This window comes from Pagrus major, chromosome 5 (genome assembly GCF_040436345.1).
Source record: "Pagrus major chromosome 5, Pma_NU_1.0".
Classification (NCBI taxonomy): Eukaryota; Metazoa; Chordata; class Actinopteri; order Spariformes; family Sparidae; genus Pagrus; species Pagrus major.
The window spans coordinates 7,553,256-7,573,940 of record NC_133219.1 but is presented as its reverse complement, the minus strand read 5'-3'; the positions used below and the strand labels follow the sequence as shown (position 1 = coordinate 7,573,940).

The 20,685-nt window shown below is 39.4% G+C and overlaps 2 protein-coding genes across 2 annotated transcripts; one reads left to right on the top strand and one right to left on the bottom strand.

Annotated features, from left to right (window-relative positions):
- Positions 1-1,221: 1,221 nt before the first annotated feature.
- On the top strand, positions 1,222-13,575 carry LOC140995459 (histone-lysine N-methyltransferase SETD1B-A-like). Its single transcript, XM_073465458.1, has 17 exons — positions 1,222-1,266; positions 1,521-1,679; positions 1,818-1,928; positions 3,620-3,890; positions 3,991-4,117; positions 4,237-5,266; positions 7,085-7,777; positions 8,092-8,170; positions 8,264-8,472; positions 8,924-9,056; positions 9,149-9,559; positions 10,661-11,698; positions 11,894-12,066; positions 12,148-12,273; positions 12,810-12,929; positions 13,119-13,256; positions 13,402-13,575. Exons 1-17 carry the CDS (start codon positions 1,222-1,224, stop codon positions 13,573-13,575), a joined length of 5,037 nt encoding a protein of 1,678 aa, XP_073321559.1.
- Positions 13,576-14,588: 1,013 nt separating this feature from the next.
- hpdb (4-hydroxyphenylpyruvate dioxygenase b) lies at positions 14,589-20,685 on the bottom strand. The gene is made up of 15 exons (XM_073465457.1): positions 20,619-20,685; positions 20,059-20,081; positions 19,927-19,953; positions 19,420-19,482; positions 18,999-19,103; positions 18,686-18,728; positions 17,768-17,850; positions 17,550-17,639; positions 17,325-17,428; positions 17,144-17,221; positions 16,229-16,391; positions 16,073-16,144; positions 15,148-15,270; positions 14,822-14,938; positions 14,589-14,699 (listed from the first exon to the last, which is right to left on the bottom strand). The coding sequence occupies exons 1-15, from the start codon at positions 20,683-20,685 to the stop codon at positions 14,589-14,591; spliced, it is 1,269 nt and encodes a 422-aa protein (XP_073321558.1).

Here is a 20,685-nt window from a genome sequence, read left to right as displayed (position 1 = left end):
GAGAAAACAAAACGATAGTGTAGTATATTAAATCATTGCAGGAAACATCATTCAGTGTAGCAATGTCAGAGGAGCAGGAGCATAGCAATCACCATGTCACATATCTCTTCAATCAAGGCCTGACACAGGCTGAAATAGCATTATGCCTTGCTATCACAGATAATATACACATTAGTGTGCGTAATCTAAAAAGATGGTTAGCAAGGCTTCAGCTATGTCAGCGGCGCAATCTAAGTGAGTCTGATGTCGTCGTTAACTACATAGCTGATCAGCTACGAGGTCCCGGGCGTCTCCATAATCTCAGGCCTATCATATCACAGTCATTATCTCGAGATCTCGAATTAATTATATCGTTATCTCGGGAAAACAAAGTTTTGTTATCTCGAGATCTCGAGAAAATTATCCCGTTATCTCGGGAAAACAAAGTTTTGTTATCTCGAGATCTTGAGAAAATTATTCCGTTATCTCCGGAAAACGGCAGTTGTTATTTCGAGATAATAACTCGAGATCTCGAGAAAACAAATGAAATTAACTTGTTATCACGGGAAAACGGAGGAAATAAAATGTATGAATGCATGGCCCTTTAGGGCTTCCGTAGTATTGTTATATTATGTTGTGTTTTCTTTTATTAAGTTATGCAATGTAATGTAGTGGTATTTTATGTTATGTTTTATTATTTTACGTTATGCTATGTTATGTTTTAATAAGTTATGTAATGTTTTGTTATGTTTTATCATGTTGTGTTATGTAATCTTATGCTATGTTTTTTTATATAAAGATCAATTTCAGAGCTCATTATTTTACTTCCATTTCTATTAATGCTGACAAATGGGCCTTTTTAATTGATTCATTTCATTATGTCAGATTATATACGATAATGACATACAATTTTGTAATAATAATAAAAATACAAGTAAACAATAAAAGTAAACAAGAATAAAAATAAATGTTGCCATATCAGCAGTTATACTTATTGTATTATACCATAAGTCTGTCGTCATAGTTTAAACATATTATTCTAAGCCTACAAGGCATGACTTTCTATACAAAACACATTTTTGATTAAAAAAAACAAGCATTTTTTAACTAGTATAAGCTCTCTGACACTATTGAAGGTAGACATACATTTCACACTTGTCACCTGCCGACCCACCTTCTTCCAACCTTTTGTGTTCTTCCGCCTCACTGAAGGATCTATATTCGGTCTCTATCTGCTGGCGGATGGATCCGTTCTCCAACCTGCGGCGACGTAGTGAGGAAAACACCGTAAATAACAGCAGCTTTTCCACAATGTTGCTCCATCAAAGGATCCAACTTTGGTGCAGGTAGGCAGATAAAAATGTTTTGTTCGACTTTAAGTCTTCGGACATGTTGAATTTGACGAGCCGTTGTCTTTTTAGAGAAGGATAATGTTGCAGGTGATGCTCCCATCACCTGTCGGGGCGTGTTAACCTGAAGCCAGGACTTATGTCAGCTAGCTAACAGCTGGATTCACCGTGTTTACATTGTTGTTCTTCCAGGGATCGACGAATGTGATGGAAAGCGAAAAACAAGCTACTGAGACAGAGACAGTAGCTCAGCCTCAGCCCTGGAGAAGTTGTAAACTGATTATTGACCCTGCGTTGACAAAAGGACTGTACAAAGTCTACCGTTATGATGGAGAATATTTTAACATACCCGTAAGCATCTTTAATCATCTCTTCATTGTTTGCTCGTGATAGATAACTGCCTGTAACACATTTCCCCGCTATAATACTGCGCCAAAGAAGCAGGTACTGTATGTTTTCCATGATGATGGATGTTGTTTACCTGCACAGGTGGAGGATTTACCGGTAGGTCTGTTTCCTGTGGATACAGCCAGAGATCCGCGCATCTGCCGCCTGTGGAGCAAATTTATCAAGGCTGACCTTCTGGTGGCTAAATTTAAGGTAATCTTTATCGGAGACAGTGGAGACAGTATCCAGATCCTTTAGCAAAGTCAAACATAATAATACTACACTGTAAAAATACACCAAAGTCCTGCTTTGAAAATGTTATTTAAGTAAAATTATGTTAGTATAATGAAGGATTTGTCCTGAGAGTATTAAAAGTAAAACCCCCTGTGAGTTTTATATTATTACATCTTTATTACTCGAGCTCTCATGTGTCAGCACAACAACAACAATACTATCAATTTTTATATTTTTCAACAATAGAGGGGAAAAAAACTAAAGTGCACTATTTATTTTTATTTAAAACTTTGATTAGTATGTTCAGTTATTTTATGTTTGCCCTGAATAGAGATGAGAAAAGGTTTATTTTTGATACCTAAACCAAAGTCCTGAACTCAAGGCAGCCTGTGGTATAGCTAGAAATAGCACACATGTCACTCCGGGGCTTTCAAGGCAAATTGTTCCAGGATTTGTGTCAGCACCGTGACTCTGCCAGTGACTGTGATTAGGCTGTGTAGCCCATGTTAGTGACACAATTTAACCTATATTGAGCCTGTCAGTGTGGTTCATAAATGTTGCATTTGGTTTTCAACTGGAACTAAAAAAAAAAAATAGTTCAGGATGATTATATATCAATATGTTATTTATTTACACCTGTTTGTCTAGTAAGAGTGAATTTGGTCAGCAAATTCTGTCTTGCCCACTGGCTCCTGTTTTTTCATGCCCTGACACTGACAGAGTATTATGTGGTATTCAGAACATCTGTTCTGATAACTCAGACTTTTAACTGCAATAATGAGTGTGGAAAGGCCCCCTTTTATCACGTTCTTATTTGTTAAAAAATATAATGTGAGTATTTACCCCACATAGTTGGGCCCTCTTGTTACAAATGCACATTCTATATTTAGCCATTTATGATTCTATATAAACAATTTTAAGATTAAAGATATTTGTGCACTATAATGTATAATTTAATTTGATATAGGAAAAGAGCGACTATGATGTACTGAGACCAAGAAAATGAATTCAAAGCAAAAAGTGTGACAAGATTCCCAACGCTCCCCTACTTTTTTTTTTTTTTTTACCAGTTTTATAAGGACTGCACCTAATGATCATTTTCATCAATCATTAATTGTAATTTTAGTGAAATTTCTCAAGTGATTGTAAGATTTTTGTAAATATTGTGAGAAATGCTCATTGCAATTACCCAGAGCCAAAGTGACACCTTGAAATTGCTTGTTTTTTTCCGACTAATAGTGAAATCTCAAAATTCACTTTACTTTAATTAAAGACAAAAAAAAGTCCTCACCATTAAAGGTTTTTGCATGAATGATTAATTAGTTATCAAAATAGTTTAGATTTACTTAAATTGATTACTTTTATATACTATGGGTAGTTTAATCTATAAATATGCAAGTATGCAACTATGCTCCTCATATGTTTTTGTATGCAAAATCTTAATAAGCAACTATTAACTACAGATGTCAAACAAAAGTAGAAAGTAAAAAGTACAATATAATTGTCGTGGAGTAAAAGTATAAACTAGTATAAAAAGAAAATCCTCAAGTAAAGTGAATGTACCTCAAATTTGTAATCAAGTAAATGTACTTTGTTACATTCTACAACTTGATAATCATAATAACAACAGTAATAATAATAATAATTGTTGTTTACCTGTGTCCTTTCAGGTTGATGAGTGGTATGTTGGTCCTGTTCCTCCCAAGGAAGTAACATTTTCCAGGCTGAATGACAATGTGAGGGAGTCGTTCCTGACTAATATGTGTAAAATTTATGGAAACATTGAAGAAGTGGAAATATTTTACAATCCTAAGAACAAGAAGCATTTAGGGATCGCGAAGGTTATCTTTGACACAGTGAGGGCGGCAAAAAACGCTGTCCAGCATCTCCATCAGACCTCAGTAATGGGAAACATTATTCATGTGGAAGTCGATCCTAAAGGTAAAAATAAAGTACTTGCATTGATATATGTACTGAAAGTTCAAATGTTCTCTTTTTGATTTTGTTGATTAATTGAATGTTACTGTGCAACCCTCCTCAGGTGAAAACAGGGCGCGATATCTCCAGCTTCTCTTACATGGCCTTTACACTCCCTGGACGTTGCCAGTGGGCAGCAATGAGCAAGCTCTTCAAAGCTTGATCGACAGTTTGCTGGTAAAGATTTTAAAGCTGATTATAATGGATCGACTTAATCAGATATTCAGTATTCATAAACCAGCTGTTTTTAAGGATATTATTTTTCAGTTGTTATCATGTTTCTCTGTATTATCCAACTCTTACAGGGCAGTGCAGCCACACAGCGACAGGCGAGTGTCTCCAGCCCCACCAGCATCTCCACGCCCCTCTCTCTGGACACAGCCTACTCCAGTATTTGGCAGGATACACCTTGCAGCTTTGGGCTTACACCACGTTCTCAGGGAACCCCCCGCACTCCTTGCTTGTCTGCCACTCCTCTCTCCCAGGACTCTTGCTACTCCAGTCTTCAGGCAACGCCAGTCCTCCAGGGGGAGCCCTCCACCTATAGTGTTCATAAACCTTTAAGACGAGAGCTCTGCCATCGCAAACCCGCGAGGCATCACAGGGGATCCAGCGAAGTCTCAGATGTCAATTTATTTTTGAAGCACGGCCAAACACAGACACCACACCCCCTCTCTACTCAACTACAAACAAGCAGCCAGCAGGTTGCACTGTGGCGTCACAATGCACAATCCTCTACTCACAATAACACAGAACCTTCCTTTAACCTTGCCTCCCCCTGCCAGGAGTCCACCTCCAAGGCTTTACATCTGAGCTCTTTCAGCATCCTGAGCATTAATTTCACAGCTGACCGGCAGACAGCAGCAACCTCCCCACCTTACGACCGTGCGTGCATAACAGAGTTATCTTCACCTGCTGTTAACTGCTCCTCTAGCAGCCCCCGGCCAGAGGGAGAGAGTTTGGACTCGCGCATTGAAAGTTTGCTCATAAACAGACAGAGTACTGACCCCTCATACTTTGGTAGAGAGACTGTGGAGGCTGATGTGCACTCTCAGGACAGCCCAACTTCACCCTGCTCAGCTAATACCTCCCCTCTCTCAGAGGACTCACTTGTTTGCTCTCCGGCTTCTTGTGTGTCCTTCACAACCAGCCGCCAGCGCTCTAACAATCATCCGGTGGTTGTCAGTCCATCGTGGCTCCTTGAAAATGAAGAGGATGAAACTATTCGAGCTGTTTCCTTTCTTACAAGAAACTCCCAGTCCCCTGATGGGTCGGATTTTACACATTTTGAAGGGAGATCTCAGGATGCAGAAAGGATCCAGTCATTGTCACATCCAAAGGTAATTCCTCAAGATCTTTACATGCATCATGATGTCAATTAAAGTAGTAGTATTTAAACAACATTTTGTTTGTGGCCTTTAAACACTTTATTTCCCTCATCAGCAGTCATGCCAGCTGTTGATGAAGATGGTCCTGGTGCAACAAAGTTTGCTTTGCTTAAATATTTATGTTTTATATATCTTCCAGGCCTATTTATTACCACACAACAAATGCAATTTTATTCGAATTCGCAAATATGTATAAAACCCCCCGACAAACCACCATCCACCTACACAATACACAATATCTACAGTTGCGGTCAAAAGTTAACATTGACTTGTAAAGAAAATGTATATCATGGCAGTCTTCAGTTCCAATGATTTCTATAGCTCTCATTTTTCTGTGATGGAATGAGTGGAACACAAACTACTTTGTCACAATGAACATTCATGAAGTTTGGTTCAGTAATGCATTTATTATAGGTCTACTGAAAGTATGACCAAATCTGCTGGGTCAGAAATAGACATACAGTAATTCTTATATTTGGTCAAATGTCCCTTGGCCATTTTCACCTCAATTAGTGGCTTTTGATAGCCACCCACAAGCTTCTGGTAGTCCTCTGGCTCAATTTTTAACCACTCCTCTTGACAAAATTGTGAAGTTCAAGTGTATTTGTTGGCTTCCTGGCACAAACTTGTTTCTTCAGCACAGTCCACATGTTCTCAAGAGTCAGGACTTGGGGAAGGCCATTCTAATACCTCACTTCTAGCCTGATTCAGCTGTTCCTTTACCAGTGTATGTGTGTAAAGGAACACACATGTGTGTTTGGGTCTTTGGTGCAGTTGGGTGTTCCAACAGGACAATGATCCCAATCTTCTGGCTGATGATTTTAGGTTCTCCTGAAGAATTTGGAGTTTAGTTTGCGCGGCAGTGACACAACTGTGCCATGCACTTTATACTTACAAACAGTTGTTTGTACAGTTGATCTTGGGACCTGTAACTGCTTTGAAATGGTGACTTTCCTGACATTTTCAAATCAATAATGTGCTCTTTCAGATCAATGCTGACCTCTTTAGACTTTCTCATTGTAGTGTTTGTGGCTGAGTCTAGTGGGTGTATCAAACAAGCCCAATTATAATGGGCCCAGAAAAGTCATCAGCCAATATCAATCAGAAAGACTCAGAGGAAGTTAAGAGGCCTTGCAACAAAGAAAATTTGATTCACACAAATTCACTTTCTATAATCACCAAAATTGATTGTTCAAGTTACTGTATGTGTATTTTTGAGCCAGCAGATATGGTCACATTTTCAGAAGACTGATAATAAATTCAGATTTGAACCAAACTTCATAAACTTCAATGTTGTAAGAAAACTTAAGTTAGTCTTACAATAAAATGAGCGAGTTTATTATTTCTAGCAAGCTTCCAGATTAAAAATAACTGTGGCTGTATTCTGTTTAATTCAACAAAACAACTAGATAATCAGTTTCAACTTTCATACTCTCATCCAATGTTCTTTTTGCCATCTCCAATTTACTTTTCTTCCACTCTTGAGTGCCAGTCGGCAATTTGTGAGAAGTGACTCAAAATAAATTGTGAAAGAAGATTCATTGCCACAGACTCAACAGGATGTGGCCGCTACACAGCAAGAAAAAGGTTGACCGAAGGTTGCCAACAGTGCTGCTGCGTTACCATGGCTACACCCTAAGTCAAGTTGACACTGTTCAGGATGCGAGGAGTGAGCCCCTCCTATTGGTTATGGCCCTGAATAACCACGCAGAGTGTTTATGCAAGTAGCCAGCCCTGATAATTCTTCAAATTTTTTTCTGTCTTACTCAGGAACATCATGCAGCAAATGAGGATAAGGAGCACTCAAATAACAGAGCATCCAGAGCTCTGACACCCACAGAAGAGATCTCCTCTCATCCACATCCTCAGCCTCCATCCTTTTCTTCTCCTCCTGCCATCAGGCCTGGATGCTCCCATCCACCAGTCACCCCTTTCCCATTCCCCATCCCTCGCTTTCATCCATCTATTCCACCTGTCCCACCTCGCCTGCCCAATGGCACCATCCCCATCCCACCTCCAGGCTGGATCCCACCTCCGGGCATCTCCATTCCTCCTCCCCCTATTCCACCACCTCCTTCTATTCCTCCCCCACCAACTTTTCTTGGACCGCCTCCACCTTTGATGGTGCCGCCTGGTGTTCCACCTCCTGTGTACCCCTCACCCATGCAGCCTGCAGGCCCTTCGGATAAGGGGAACCCTCCGAGGCATGGCAGTACACCTTTAGCCTTCCCTCGACCACCCTGGCCCGCTCCACCTTTTCCCAGGTTTAACCCCTTTGTGCCACCACCAGGCTACCCGCTCGTGAGGGAGAACCCTCATAAGGTGACAGTAGAAAAAGTTTTAGAAGTCATCGTGGATGAACTGAAGTCAATCATTAAGAAGGACATCACACGTAGAATGGTTGAAGGGATCGCTTTCAAGGCATTTGAGGACTGGTGGGACTGTCAAGAGAAGAAAACAAAGGTAAGTTCTTTACATTCTTTATTATTTCATGTGTAGGAAAAGTCCTTTGTCACTTTCAATGGCTTTGAAACCAGTAGGTTCATTACTACTGTTTTTTTTCATAAGATACAAGTTCCTCCTTTGAAAAGTGGACCGACAACTGTGGGAGAGAGGACCAAACAAATAAATCCCCTCACTTGCATCAATGGTCAGGGCAAAAAGCCTCCACTGCCGTCTTTCAAGGTAAATTATTCTGCTTACCTTTAATTTAAAACACACTGCATTTGTCCTCTGAGTGATACATGATTGTAATGTAAAATATCCTTGTCATGCAGGTAAAAAGGAAAAGAGCTGATGATCCTACTACATCACAAGAGATAGAAAATGTGTTGTGTTCTACACATGAAAGTGCTGGTCAGTGCCCCTTATACAATCAATCCTCATTTACTTTAAATTAACCCCACTGTATAATCCAGACTGTTGACTTCTTGTTCTTTGTGGTTTTAGATGTGAAACAGGGGGATGACTTATTTAGACCTGCAGCTGAGAGAGCCAAACGCAGACATGCAAGGCCACATGCGCTTGACAGTGATGGTGACGATGACAATGACGATGATGATGGAGGGAGAGAGAAAGATAACACACTTCAAGATGAAGAAACAGTATCAGACAAAGTGAAGGCAACTGTGCCAGTGAATGAAGCTCCTCAAATTCCGGTAAATACAGTCTGCATGGAAATTAAAAGTGTAATTAAGAAAAAAAGGTTGCAGTGTGGAGTTACAGTGTGACTTTGTTTACAATTTTAAATAGAAAACTATGCATATGTAGTATATAGGGATGCACAACACTGTATATATCAGCCTGATAATGGGATATTTATATTATCTGCTTCTGGCTGCTGAATTAAAAAGTGCTATGAAGCGTTATCACACTCCAATACAGTAGGTGGTGCTATGCAAATGCAAGTTTTCAGTAAAAGATGTGAATATATCGATTATATTATCTCAGGTATTAGCTATTAGAAGCAAGTAATTAAGCAAGTAATGCATCCCTAAAAGTCTATATACCTATACTATAACTATATACAAAGCATTAATATGATAAACTGTTTTTATGTTAAAATATGAAATTATTAAGACTACATAATGTAACTGGTGTTCTCATTAGTGTGACAGAAATGATGGTGATGATGGTGATAATGGTGAGAATCATCCTGAGGAAGAACAGGCACAAAAACCTGCAGAGGATGAAGATGCTGCCATCTTCCAAACTAGTGATGGAGCACAGAGCTCAGATAGCGGTACGTTAGAATGTCACACAGGTACAATACTGAATACTAATGAATAATCACAAACCTAACAAGTAAGTATTTATTTCTTTCCTCTATTATAGATACTTTTTCAGAGAGCAGCTCTTCGGAGGAAAGTGAGTATTCGTCAGATTACGACTCGTCTGACTCGTTTGCCTCAGAGAGCTTTGAGGACTCATCCCACTCTGACCTCGGTCCTGAAGATGAAGGCATGGAGGAGGATGGCGAGGATGACAGGAGTTTAGAGTGTATAGTCATATCCTCAGATGAAGAGTCGATGGAGCTTGAGCCCCCCGTCACCCCTTCAGCTCCACTAACCCCCGGTGCTCAGCTGGAGCTGGACCTGCATGACTGGTCAGATCCTTCTCAGAGGGAGGAAACCGAGGAGAACCAGTACACATCCTGTCAACAAGACACCTGTGACATGGATGCCATCATGGAGCTCCAAACCAGCGAACCACAGGACCATCTCCTGTCACCTATCGGACCTCCAGGTTATATGTCCAGCATGATTTATTGCAATCAATGAAAATAGTTAGGATAGTGCAAATAATGTTTGATGTCAAACAGAAACTGCGTGCCAAAACAACATTCAAAATCTTTCTCCTAGATGCCAGAAAGTTTCCCAAATGTTTGGCCCCTAATGGCATTCAAATCAACAATTAAAGCATTCACAGACATTGTATGACATTGATATAATGCATTAATCCTCAACGTACATGATTTGCATGTTCATCAGGTCATCTCTGTAACTGTAAAGAAGAGTCTACAGCCATGCTAGCAACTCTGTATTCTGAGCTAAATGCTAAAAGGGATGGTAACATGCTCACAAATATATGCTAGTATTATAATGTTTAGCAGGTTAAATGTTTATCATGCTCATTATCTTAGTTTAGCTTGTTAGCCTGCTAACAGTTGCCAAATAACACTAAATATGAAGTCCTCTTGGGACCACGACTGTGTGTACACAGTTTCAAAGCCACCCATCTATTATTTACTGACATATTTCAATACAAAAACAAAAATGTTAGTGTTGAGGGTCAGGGGATTACCAAAGTCAGTAGGATTTATCCGCTGGGATCCACAAATGTCTATGCAAACCTTTGTGGCAATCCAAGTAGATTCTGAGATATTTCACTGAATAAGTGAAAACTGCTGATGTGGCTAAGAGGAGTCAGAGGAATGTAAAAGTACTTAGAATCTGTCCTCTTAAGGACCTTATTTCATGGCAATCCATCAAATAGTTGTTAATATATTTTACTCTGACTCTGACATTTCGGTACAAAATTTAATGGTTCTGTACAGGATTAGTAGTATACAGCTACTAAAAATGATATTAATTATTTATTTTATCGGATTGGTAGTCAGTATGGGTAAACGTGCAAAGTTCAAGTATTCGAACGGGAAGGAAAAAATTGTATTGGAAAATGTCCAGACCACAGTGGTGGACCAGCCCACAGACTGACATTGCCATCACTAGAGCCATGAAAGTAGCATGACTTAAAATGATGTAAAATGTGTGGAAAATGCAACAAAAGCATTGACAGAATGATGAAAATATGATTTCAATGTTTTCATGTTATTTATCCATATAGCAACGGAGCTGCACCTTGATGTAGAGATGGAGAGCCCTGATTGGACTGTGGAGTCACTGGAGAACATAGAAAACCTTCGGCCTCTCACTCCGACTGGCTGCTTGGAGGACAGTGACCTCGACCTGATAATAAGAAGCAAACCAACATCCCCAGCTGAGAAGGAGGTGGAGCGACCTCAAACACCTGGCAAGGACATAGTGGTTGAACTGGGAAGTGAGGACTCGGCAGATGAAGTCCTCTCCCTCTCTCCAGCAAGCACTGAGCTCGTTCTAGCTCCATCTGGTCCCTCATCATACCAGGAGAGGCCCAAAACTCCTGGTAAAGAGGATAGAAGTGGGTGGACTCAGTACAGCTGTGGGAGGGCTCCAGCAACACCAGGCAGAGAGACGACCATGCCAGAGGGTAGCATAATTATGTGCCCAACTGTTTGCAGCCCACCTCCTGTGCCATACCTGTCTAGCAATCCATATATCACAGCCCCAAAGACTCCTGGAAGAGACATCATCCTCCCCCGAAGAGCAATCGTCCACAGGAGGAAAACACAAATCGTGACCTCCTCTCAGCCCCTTTTATGTAACTCTCTCGGAGGATCTCCCATCTCTCTGTGCAGCCTCTCTGAGTCTTCATCTGACTCTGCTGATGGGAGGGGCATGTGGACCAGTTCAGGTGTAAGAATGAAGCCCTTGCGGGGACTGGAGAATATGCCAGGGCTCCTGGATGAAGAGAATAGGAGAGAGACAGAGAAATCCTCATTGAGGAGAAAACAGCTGAGGAGGCTAAAGAGAAGATGGAGAGTCCATCAGCGGCAGAGGTCACTGAAAAGAATTACAGGGTCTCTCTCCTCTCATGGTCATCCTCACAGACGGCGGCGTTCACACTGTGAGGAGAGGAGGATACTTCACAGAGTCTGGAGGGAGGGACTGGATGAAGAAGATGCAAGGCTGCTGCAGTGTACTTATGACCGGCTGCAGGCGCAGGATAATGGCTGTGGGTGGATCAGTGACACCATGTGGACACCTCACCCTCATATCCTTTTAAACAGTTTGATGTTAAAATTAAATTAAATAAATAAATAAGAAGAATAACCAGCAGGTAAAAGTTATATTGATTCATGCACAGATGACTAAGATTAATTCTGCAACATATACATAAGCAAATAATTCAGATAAATCAGTAACCTTATAGATACATGCAGCTGTACATCATATTCTGTGCTTGACATCCTTGACTGCTGCTCACTGACTAAAGTCCTCACAGAGAATAATGATGAACACATATCATGGCAGCCACAGCACAGGACCGGCTCTGCTCGCAGTGAAGGTTTCTACAAAATCAGCAGGAAAGATAAACTGAGATACCTCAACAACATGAAGCTGACCACGGAGCTTCCATCTACAAGCACTCAGGTACAAAAGAGGGGATGCTGTGATGATTTAATTGCTCAGTTTATTTCATTCAGTGCCTAATACTGACATGTATTTTAACAGGGAACTTGTATCCCCGTCCAGCAACCAACCTCCCTGCGATCTGGATCTGACTTCAGGTCTGAACAGCGTCGCCTGCTGTCCTCTTTCAGCTGTGATAGTGACCTGGTCAAGTTCAACCAGCTGAAGGTAAGGAACATATTACTTAAGATATGTACACTCACTTTGAAGTAGTGAAAACAAAATCATAAACCACATATTTTATTTACAAAAAGAAGAAAAAACACTGGAACAACGCAATCAACACAAAAAGTGTGTAGGTCCAGGTCTCAGATACTAAAATGGACAAACATATAAATAGCACCAACTAGGGTAAATTAACCCAGACACAGGTAAACATATTCAGATGGGACTCAGGCAGGCAAGGAAAAAAGACTAGGTGGATGCAACCAGACAATTATTTATATTTAGGCATTAGTATCTAGCGATTCAATTTAGGTTTTAATATAACTGCTAATGATATTACCACTGCTACAATACAGTATAATGTAATCTGTAAACACTGAAAAGGCTTGAGACAATGACACAAACAGTAATGTGTCTGTCGAGATGCACAGACTTTGCTGTGGTCAGAGTTTTCTACCTAAAGTAGAACACACAGTAATCGATTACTTGAAAGGATAACTGCCATGTCAGTAAACACTCTTCATATCTTCTTATTTCAGTTCCGAAAGAAGAGGATTCGTTTCAGCCGAAGTCACATCCACGAGTGGGGCCTGTTTGCAATGGAGCCTATAGCAGCAGATGAGATGGTGATTGAGTATGTGGGCCAAATCATCCGACAGGTAAGACAAACATGAACTTGATTCATAATGAACCCACCATTACTAACAAATGTCAAAACATGTGCTTTCAAGCCTTGTTTGTTTCCCTTGAACTGGCCCAGTGGGACCCTCTGCTTCTTCTGGGTGCTTTCCAGGAGAGTGAGTAGTGTGATAGTGATAAACAACAGAAGCTATTTTCCTTCTCCTTAGGTCATCGCTGACATGAGGGAGCAGAGATACGAGGACGAGGGCATCGGAAGCAGCTATTTGTTCCGCATTGATCAGGACACCATCATCGATGCTACTAAACATGGGAACTTAGCCAGATTCATCAACCACAGCTGCAACGTGAGTGAGAGCTGGTAGCTGGTAGTGTTTTAAGGAACAGTTCACCCAAAAATTACAATTCAGTCATTATCTGATTTGTTTAATATAATGGTTTATGCAAAATACATTTACAATGTTTACATTTGTGGGTTTCCTTGTCTTGCAGCCTAACTGCTATGCAAAGATCATCACTGTGGAGTCTCAGAAGAAGATCGTGATATACTCCCGGCAGCCGATCGGCATCAATGAAGAGATCACGTACGACTACAAGTTTCCCATTGAGGAGACAAAGATTCCTTGTTTGTGTGAAGCAGATGGCTGCCGCGGCTCTTTGAACTGATGTCTAATGAAGTGTCTTGATTATGTCAAGAGCCACATTTGCCTCAGGTACTGTACGAAATCTGTGAAGATGAGTCAAAAAAGCCATTTTAATACTAGTCAATAACTGTCTGGAGACCAGAGATGAGCTCATTACATACGGTTGGTGGTGTTGCTCAGTGAATAATGATTTACTAAAATGGACCAAGCACTTGAAACTTTACTTCATCAGTGGAGGTTTGGCATGAAATTACAGCACGACACAACATTTGGTTGTACTTTACTTTACTTTACACTACACATTGCAGTTGTCTCTTCCCACATGATGGCAAAATGGGCTCCCCAAACATTATGTTACAATGAAATATCTGCTGACCTCTCATCAAAATGATAACAGAAGTGTACAGTTAAATGTTTTCATTTATGAGAGCTTAAATTCAGTTTTTTGCTTGAGTCAAGCTTGTATGTACGATATCAGTTTCCTTGTTGACATTTTGGAAAAAGAAAGTGTTGCATTATGAATGTTGAAGGGGAATCTGCATTTTTAAACCTGGGCCCTATGTTTACATATTTTGGTGTCTGAATGACTAAAACATAAAATCTTCGACTGCAGTATGAAGTACGTTCACTAAAAGATTGTTATTTTTAGTGTTTGATAACATTATTGAAACAAATTCTACAGAAAGAGATGTTCTGGTGAGTTTTTTCAGTTTTTCTGTCGAGTTTGAATGAAGTGAAAACATAGGTTCCAGGTTTAAAAATACAAGAATTTACCTTTAAGTGAGCATGTACTCTTCTTGATACAAACCCCTTGACCTTAATGAAGTGCTTTTCAACACATATGTATAAAATAAATGTACATTGTAATAAAACATGCAAGTTAAAGAAGCTTTAATAAACATGGTTTGTGAATTTTTATTTGCATCTCACAATATCAGAGCATTGATGTAGCACATGATCCTAAGCAGACAGCGTCTCTTTAAAGTATATTGTTATTAAGTTTTCCAGAGCTATTAAGCAATTCCCACACTGGGATCACATGTCCTTTGACACTCCATTTGGTGTCAGGATAGTCAGATTCCCTCTTGCATGCTGGTCTGCCTCAATGGCTTCAAAAAGAGACTTGAAGTTCCCTGCACCAAAGCCCTGTGGAAAAAAACGTGTATTTAAGTAACTGCTTTGACAGCAAACAAAATCCTATTTCCACAGATGTTGTCATATTGAGACACAGAATAATGTGCTGTAAAAGTTGTGAGTGGCGCCCTCACCTGGTGGTTATGTCTCTGAATGACCTCCAAGAACACAGTGGGGCGATCCTGAACTGGCTTGGTGAAGATCTGAAGTAAATAGCCATTGTCGTCATGGTCCACCAAGATCCTCAGCTCCTGGAGTAAGATCACAATATAACATTTGTCTATAGTAATGATTTTCTCTATTCGGTTGTTGTGAAGCTTAATGGAAATGATGCTCTTCCAAAGTTGTTACTACATATGGATTTATATATATATATGTATATAATAATTCCTTTGCCCAAACGGGAGGTTCATACCACATCAGTCCTCCAAATTAGTTCAAACCTGATCTTAGTTCTGACCTGCAAGACATCCAGGTCCTCTGAGATTTTGACCTTTGAGTGTTTCAAATTCTCCCTCAGCTGGTAGTAGTAGGTGTCTGGCACAGACATAAACTCCATCCCACGCTCCTTCAGGTTACGAATCTACAAATAAAGGATTCATCAGAGCATTATTTTATAGATATTTTTTATTCAATGCGATTTGGATGAATTTTGAGCAGATTATTTCCTGTGAATCAATGTTTATCATATATATTTTGGGAACTTTTTCTATACAGTTCTGCCTGTATAGCATGTTATTATCATTTTTTACAGTCAAACATACTTCATAGGCTTCTTTTTTTTACAAACTTTGTTTAAGCTTGGCCATTTTTCTATTTGCTCTTTGGTTGTTTTAACGTCATACTTTTCTAATGCAGGACAAGCATGTTAAGTAGAGTGAAGGCTCTGCGCAAAAAGCTTGTCATCAGGTCTTTAACGTGGCCTTATCCTGTGAGATTTATTAAGAAGGTAATATCCTAAATTACAACTTTAAAAATAACAATTACATCATTTTTTCCACAGAAATGACTAAGATGCGTACTTTAGCCTATGTATTTAAAATACAGAATAAATAAAATAAAAAACAGATGTGTAGAAGACATGTATTAAGGCATACATATAATACATATAAATGTATCTAATATGTGTCTGACATGTTTTTTTGTAGGGACAAAAAAGATAAACTTTAACCAATTTAAAATCCCTAAAAAGGTACTTTTTTCTTTTCCCTCATCAAAAATTCCAGAAAATATGAATATGCAAATATTTTTCACTCCACAAGTTTAACTGCAGGAGACAAGCTGTCTCCTACGTCACTGTAAAGTCCATTCTCAGTGTCGACATCACACACATTGTGTTTGCTGAATACTGGACCAGGATTGGGGGTCAGGAGCCCTTTACTTACTGCGGTGATGATGTCCGATGTATTCATGGCTATATGCTGCACTCCTGGACCCCCATAGTATTCCACATACTCCTGTAAGGGAAAATGTTGGTAAATGATGACTGTCATTGAACCAGTATTGTACAATTAATATAATAATATAAAATCAAAACATGCCTGGATCTGAGACTTTCTCTTGCCCATGGCAGGCTCGTTGATGGGCATCTTCACTGTCTCCTCGTAGTTTGCCACAACGATGGAGCGCAGGGCGCTGAACTCTGTCTGAAGCTGCTTGTCGTCCACTGACCAGAAGCGGTGAAAGAGAAGGTTTCTTTGATACCTGTATGGTCATGAACCAGAGATCCACAAGACATATGATGGGTTGAACACTCCAATAAAAAAAACAATGTTTTTCTTCCTTATTGTATTTGAGGGACTGCAGACATCTCTACAGTTAATATCTCCAAAACTCAGCAACTCACACCAAAACAATCTAGATGGATAAACAGCACTACAGGTAAGAGGGAAATTATGTAGTTTTGATGTTTGGGTGAACTGTCCCTTTAAACCCTCCTAAATATTTAGTGTTTGTGATTTTAACTGGTGCATACCCAGAAAAAGTTATATTTTAATAATTAACAAGCCCAGAACTGATGTTTCTCTTGTCTCATGATCTCAATTGGAGAATTGCAGCCTGTTAAACATGAATGAGGGATTTTTGAGTTACGACACCGGCTCCATGAGGTCCCTCACAGCTTAAAACCTCCACCCTGTGTTACACCCCTCTTTCCTGGATCAACCAATGAGCTCGCTCATTTACAGAGCTGCCTTTCCCCCGCCTTTACATGCTTATATGATGGGGAGAAAACCAACTCCAGATGTGGAGAACTTCTGGAGTCCCACTTAAGAAAATGTAAAGTCATGATGATTCTCAACTTGTGCCAGAAAAGCAGAGTTATACAAGAATCAGACACCCTTTAACTCCTCCTCTCATCCACCCCTTTGACTTGTAGGTCACATCATGGCACAGAGGCATGGACAGCAGGTATGTTGCTTTTACATGTGCTACAAAGAAGAAGTTGAGTCCATTACCAATCCACCACTGGAACCATCTCATCATCCGGTTGGTTTCCCACAACATGATCAATGAAGTTCAGTTTTCCACTTGGTCTGCATGGACAAATAGAAGCAAAAACATGTGAAAATACAGAACCTATACTGTCATTCTGACTTTATCACCTTATAAACATTATATCAACTTATATTAACTCACAGTTTGGCTAATAAAGGGTCCTTGAACAGAGGGGGTTGGAAGCCTGGCAGGAACAACCCGCTGTATCCTGACCTCTCCACAAACGTGTGTGTGGTGTCACCATACTGCAGCAAAACAAAAGCATGTCCACAAATGTGTCTTTTTTTCTTTTGAGGACATTTTCAACTTATTTCATAATGTGCAAAATCAAAATAGTGATTAAAATGCTCAATGTAAGTCTCTTACTGTTTGAAGCACAGCCAACCTGACTTTACCAAACTTGTCCTCCAGGGTGTGGGGCTCCTTTACAATAACTGCACCTCGCTCTCTGGCTTTCTGAAGGAGGATATACGATAAGTGCTTTACATGATTGAAAATAGTTTCAGCAGTTAAATGTAAACTCAAACCTGTTGTGTTCAAATGAGCTGAAAATGCACCTTTAAATTAAAAGCTGTAGTATTTACCTGCACAAGGAAGTCACAGTCCTGCACAGTAAATGCGATGTCCTTCACTCCATCACCATGTTTGACTAAATGATCTCCCATCTCTGAGAAAGGAGGAGAAGCTTTTTATTTAGCCACACAGAGTCAACCATTCTGTCATAATTATTAAGTATAGTATCCTTATTTTTTAAGTGAATAACATTATGATTTTAATATATTCTTGTTAATGAGGATATAATTACTGAGCTCAGGGTTCTGCCAGCAGACTAGTCTAAAGCAACAAATGTAACGTCCTGGAGAAAGACAGTTGATTGTTGAGTCTCATACAAAGATTGTCAAATACTCATGTTTTGGGTTTGCATTCGACCCAAGCTGGCTGAGACTCAAAAATCAACTTACTGTACACCTCCAGAGAGTTATTCATTTTATGAATAACAGAAGGCTCAACAAAATAGTGATAAAATCATTACACGTACATAAGAATGTAAAAAGTACCCAAAAGTCATACTTGAGTTATAATCTTCAAATATCTGATACTAAAGTTAATTAAGCATCAAAAATACAAGTAAAGTAAAAAATACATATATTTACATGTACATAGGGCAAAGTATCTAATACTGAAACTTCAGTTATCAAATAAATGTAGAAGAGTAAAAAGTACCTTTTTTGCCTACAAAGTGTAGTGGAGTAGAAGTAGAAAGTAACGGCAAATGTAAATACTCAAGTAAATACAAGTACCTCAAAATATGTGAAGAATTTAAACTAATGTGTTTTATATTCATGGAAATTGGTTTACCTTGTGAATGCCAGTCAAGTTATTTAAAAAATCCAAGTAGAGCTTGAATATTTCAAAACAATTAAAATAAAAAAATATTGAAAACCACAAAAGGTGTTTCACTTTGACTACATTGAGAAGCCAGCTACTGATCGGTGCTGTACCTTTGTTTCCAGGGTTGAGGGCGGATGAGAACACATAAATGATCTGTGAAATACAAAGTGAAAACAATTAATTACATTTGATTTACTCTACAAAGTGACCATTTGAGCCCAATGAAGTTAATTATTGAACGCTAGTGTTACAATCCACATTAAGAAACACTCATGTGATTAAACTATTTATATCAAGTATATTTACACAAAGAACAGAGTTTGTCAGTTTTGTTTTATTGCACTAATTCATTTTTTTATCTTTTATCTCTTATTAGCCACTGATTTTCTCACTGTTTCATGTATGCTGTACTTCCAGGCTCACCTTTCCTTGTCTGACTGCATGGGACACGACATCTCGGTTGCCTGTCTCCAAACCCTGATAGGCCAAAGGCTCAAATCCCAGCTTGTTACAGTAATATGATGCAGCCTGTTGAAGACAAATATTTTAGTCACTGAAAAGTCTCCTATTACATGTTACAGTGGAGTGAAATTGAGCATGACTTCCACAGGTTTGCCTTAAATGTTCTGATAGCGCCCTCTCCTGGTGACTGGTGAGGCCTGACTCAGTTTGTGCAGTGTGAAAATAAATATGTGATCTGGGGTTTAACATGCTGTGTCCCCTCCACCCCTCTGGAGAGCCAATAGCCTCGCTGTGTGTTTCGTCTACCATCCATCTGTGAGAAAAGTTGGTCAGAACAAAAAAATGTGTCCCAAAAAAGTGGAGCAGTTATCAGTTAACTTACCTGTTTTGCATTTCCAACCCAGAATGTCAAGTGATCAAAGCAGAGGAACCTGCCCTGCTCGTGCTGAAGACGAGAGCAAATAAGGATTTAATAAGATTTATTCTGAAGATTTTTATCGTAATTATTTGAAACACACATTCATAAGTCGTAAAAAAGCTCAAATTTCTTGAGATCAGACTTGCTACATAACAGTAATGAGTGAAATACACTGAATATTAACAAATAATTCTAAATTAAATGTTTTGCATCCTCAATTTTAGGCCAAAGAACAGGAAAAAATCAGTACTTGGATTACTTATTACTTAAAACTAGTGCAGTATGATAATGCTGTTGCTCAAGACAAGTTTATTACTCTGATGATGTTTTTTTTACCAGAACATTAATCAATTTTAAGGCATAATTTAGGCATAAAACACAAGATCAATTTAAGAATATAACAAGACTTTTTGCAGTGTAGCCTTCTTAATAACCTCTGGTCAGCACAACACATGTGATAATGTTACCTACCTTTTCGCCTTTATCTGTGTATGTTGTCTGCAACACAAAAGCACATCATTTACAAAAGTTATTTACGTGTAAACACAAGGTCTCTAACAGAAGAAGCCTTCTAAAATCAATCAACAGTGAAAGGTAACTCACCATCTTGCTCCCGGTGACCTGACCTGACTGTCAGAATGAAATCTCCAATGAACTTCTGAATATAAAAGCAGAGATGGAGGTTTTCTAGATCTACACCCACCAGTGAGGAGGAGGAGGAGGAGGAGGAGGAGGAGGAGGAGGAGGAGGAGGAGGAGGAGGAGGAGGAATGATGCTTGGTGTGGTTTTGCTGTTATACAATGATTACTTTGGAAAACAACCACATATCACAGGTCTGATTCAACCTCATCATCACTAAATTCACTGATGCGGCTGATTATGATACTGACATTAGACCTACAAGAACGACCTCAAAGACTTGGGATGAATTTTATTTTGCAAATATAAAATAATGTGAATGACTTTTAGTTATTTTTCATTGCCTTCCTGCTTCATAATGCATCCTACATTATCAGATTTGGTGTTGAATAATTCCAAACGTTTCTCTACAAAGGCATAAAGAAAAAAGATGTTTGTCCACACAGGTTTAGGATTACAGCTGCGTTTTTCGAGAAAAAGTCGTCCATGTGTTAGTGTTTAGTGGCGAGAGGAGGCTCACTCACGCTGGACTCTTATTGGCTCTCTGGGGCTGAGCTGAGTGAACCCTCGTGTGCCTTGAAATGCCTCCAT

Coding starts and splice junctions, on each gene's coding strand:
- LOC140995459 (XM_073465458.1), top strand. CDS start 1,222: ATGGATCCGTTCTCCAACCTGCGGCGACGTAGTGAGGAAAACACC. Junction 8,473..8,923: donor ATGAAGCTCCTCAAATTCCG/GTAAATACAGTC, acceptor TGTTCTCATTAG/TGTGACAGAAATGATGGTGA. Junction 11,699..11,893: donor TCACCCTCATATCCTTTTAA/ACAGTTTGATGT, acceptor TCCTTGACTGCT/GCTCACTGACTAAAGTCCTC.
- hpdb (XM_073465457.1), bottom strand. CDS start 20,685: ATGGAGGCATTTCAAGGCACACGAGGGTTCACTCAGCTCAGCCCCAGA. Junction 19,483..19,926: donor ACACAGATAAAGGCGAAAAG/GTAGGTAACATT, acceptor TCTCGTCTTCAG/CACGAGCAGGGCAGGTTCCT. Junction 19,104..19,419: donor GGGTTGGAAATGCAAAACAG/GTAAGTTAACTG, acceptor TGTCTTCAACAG/GCTGCATCATATTACTGTAA.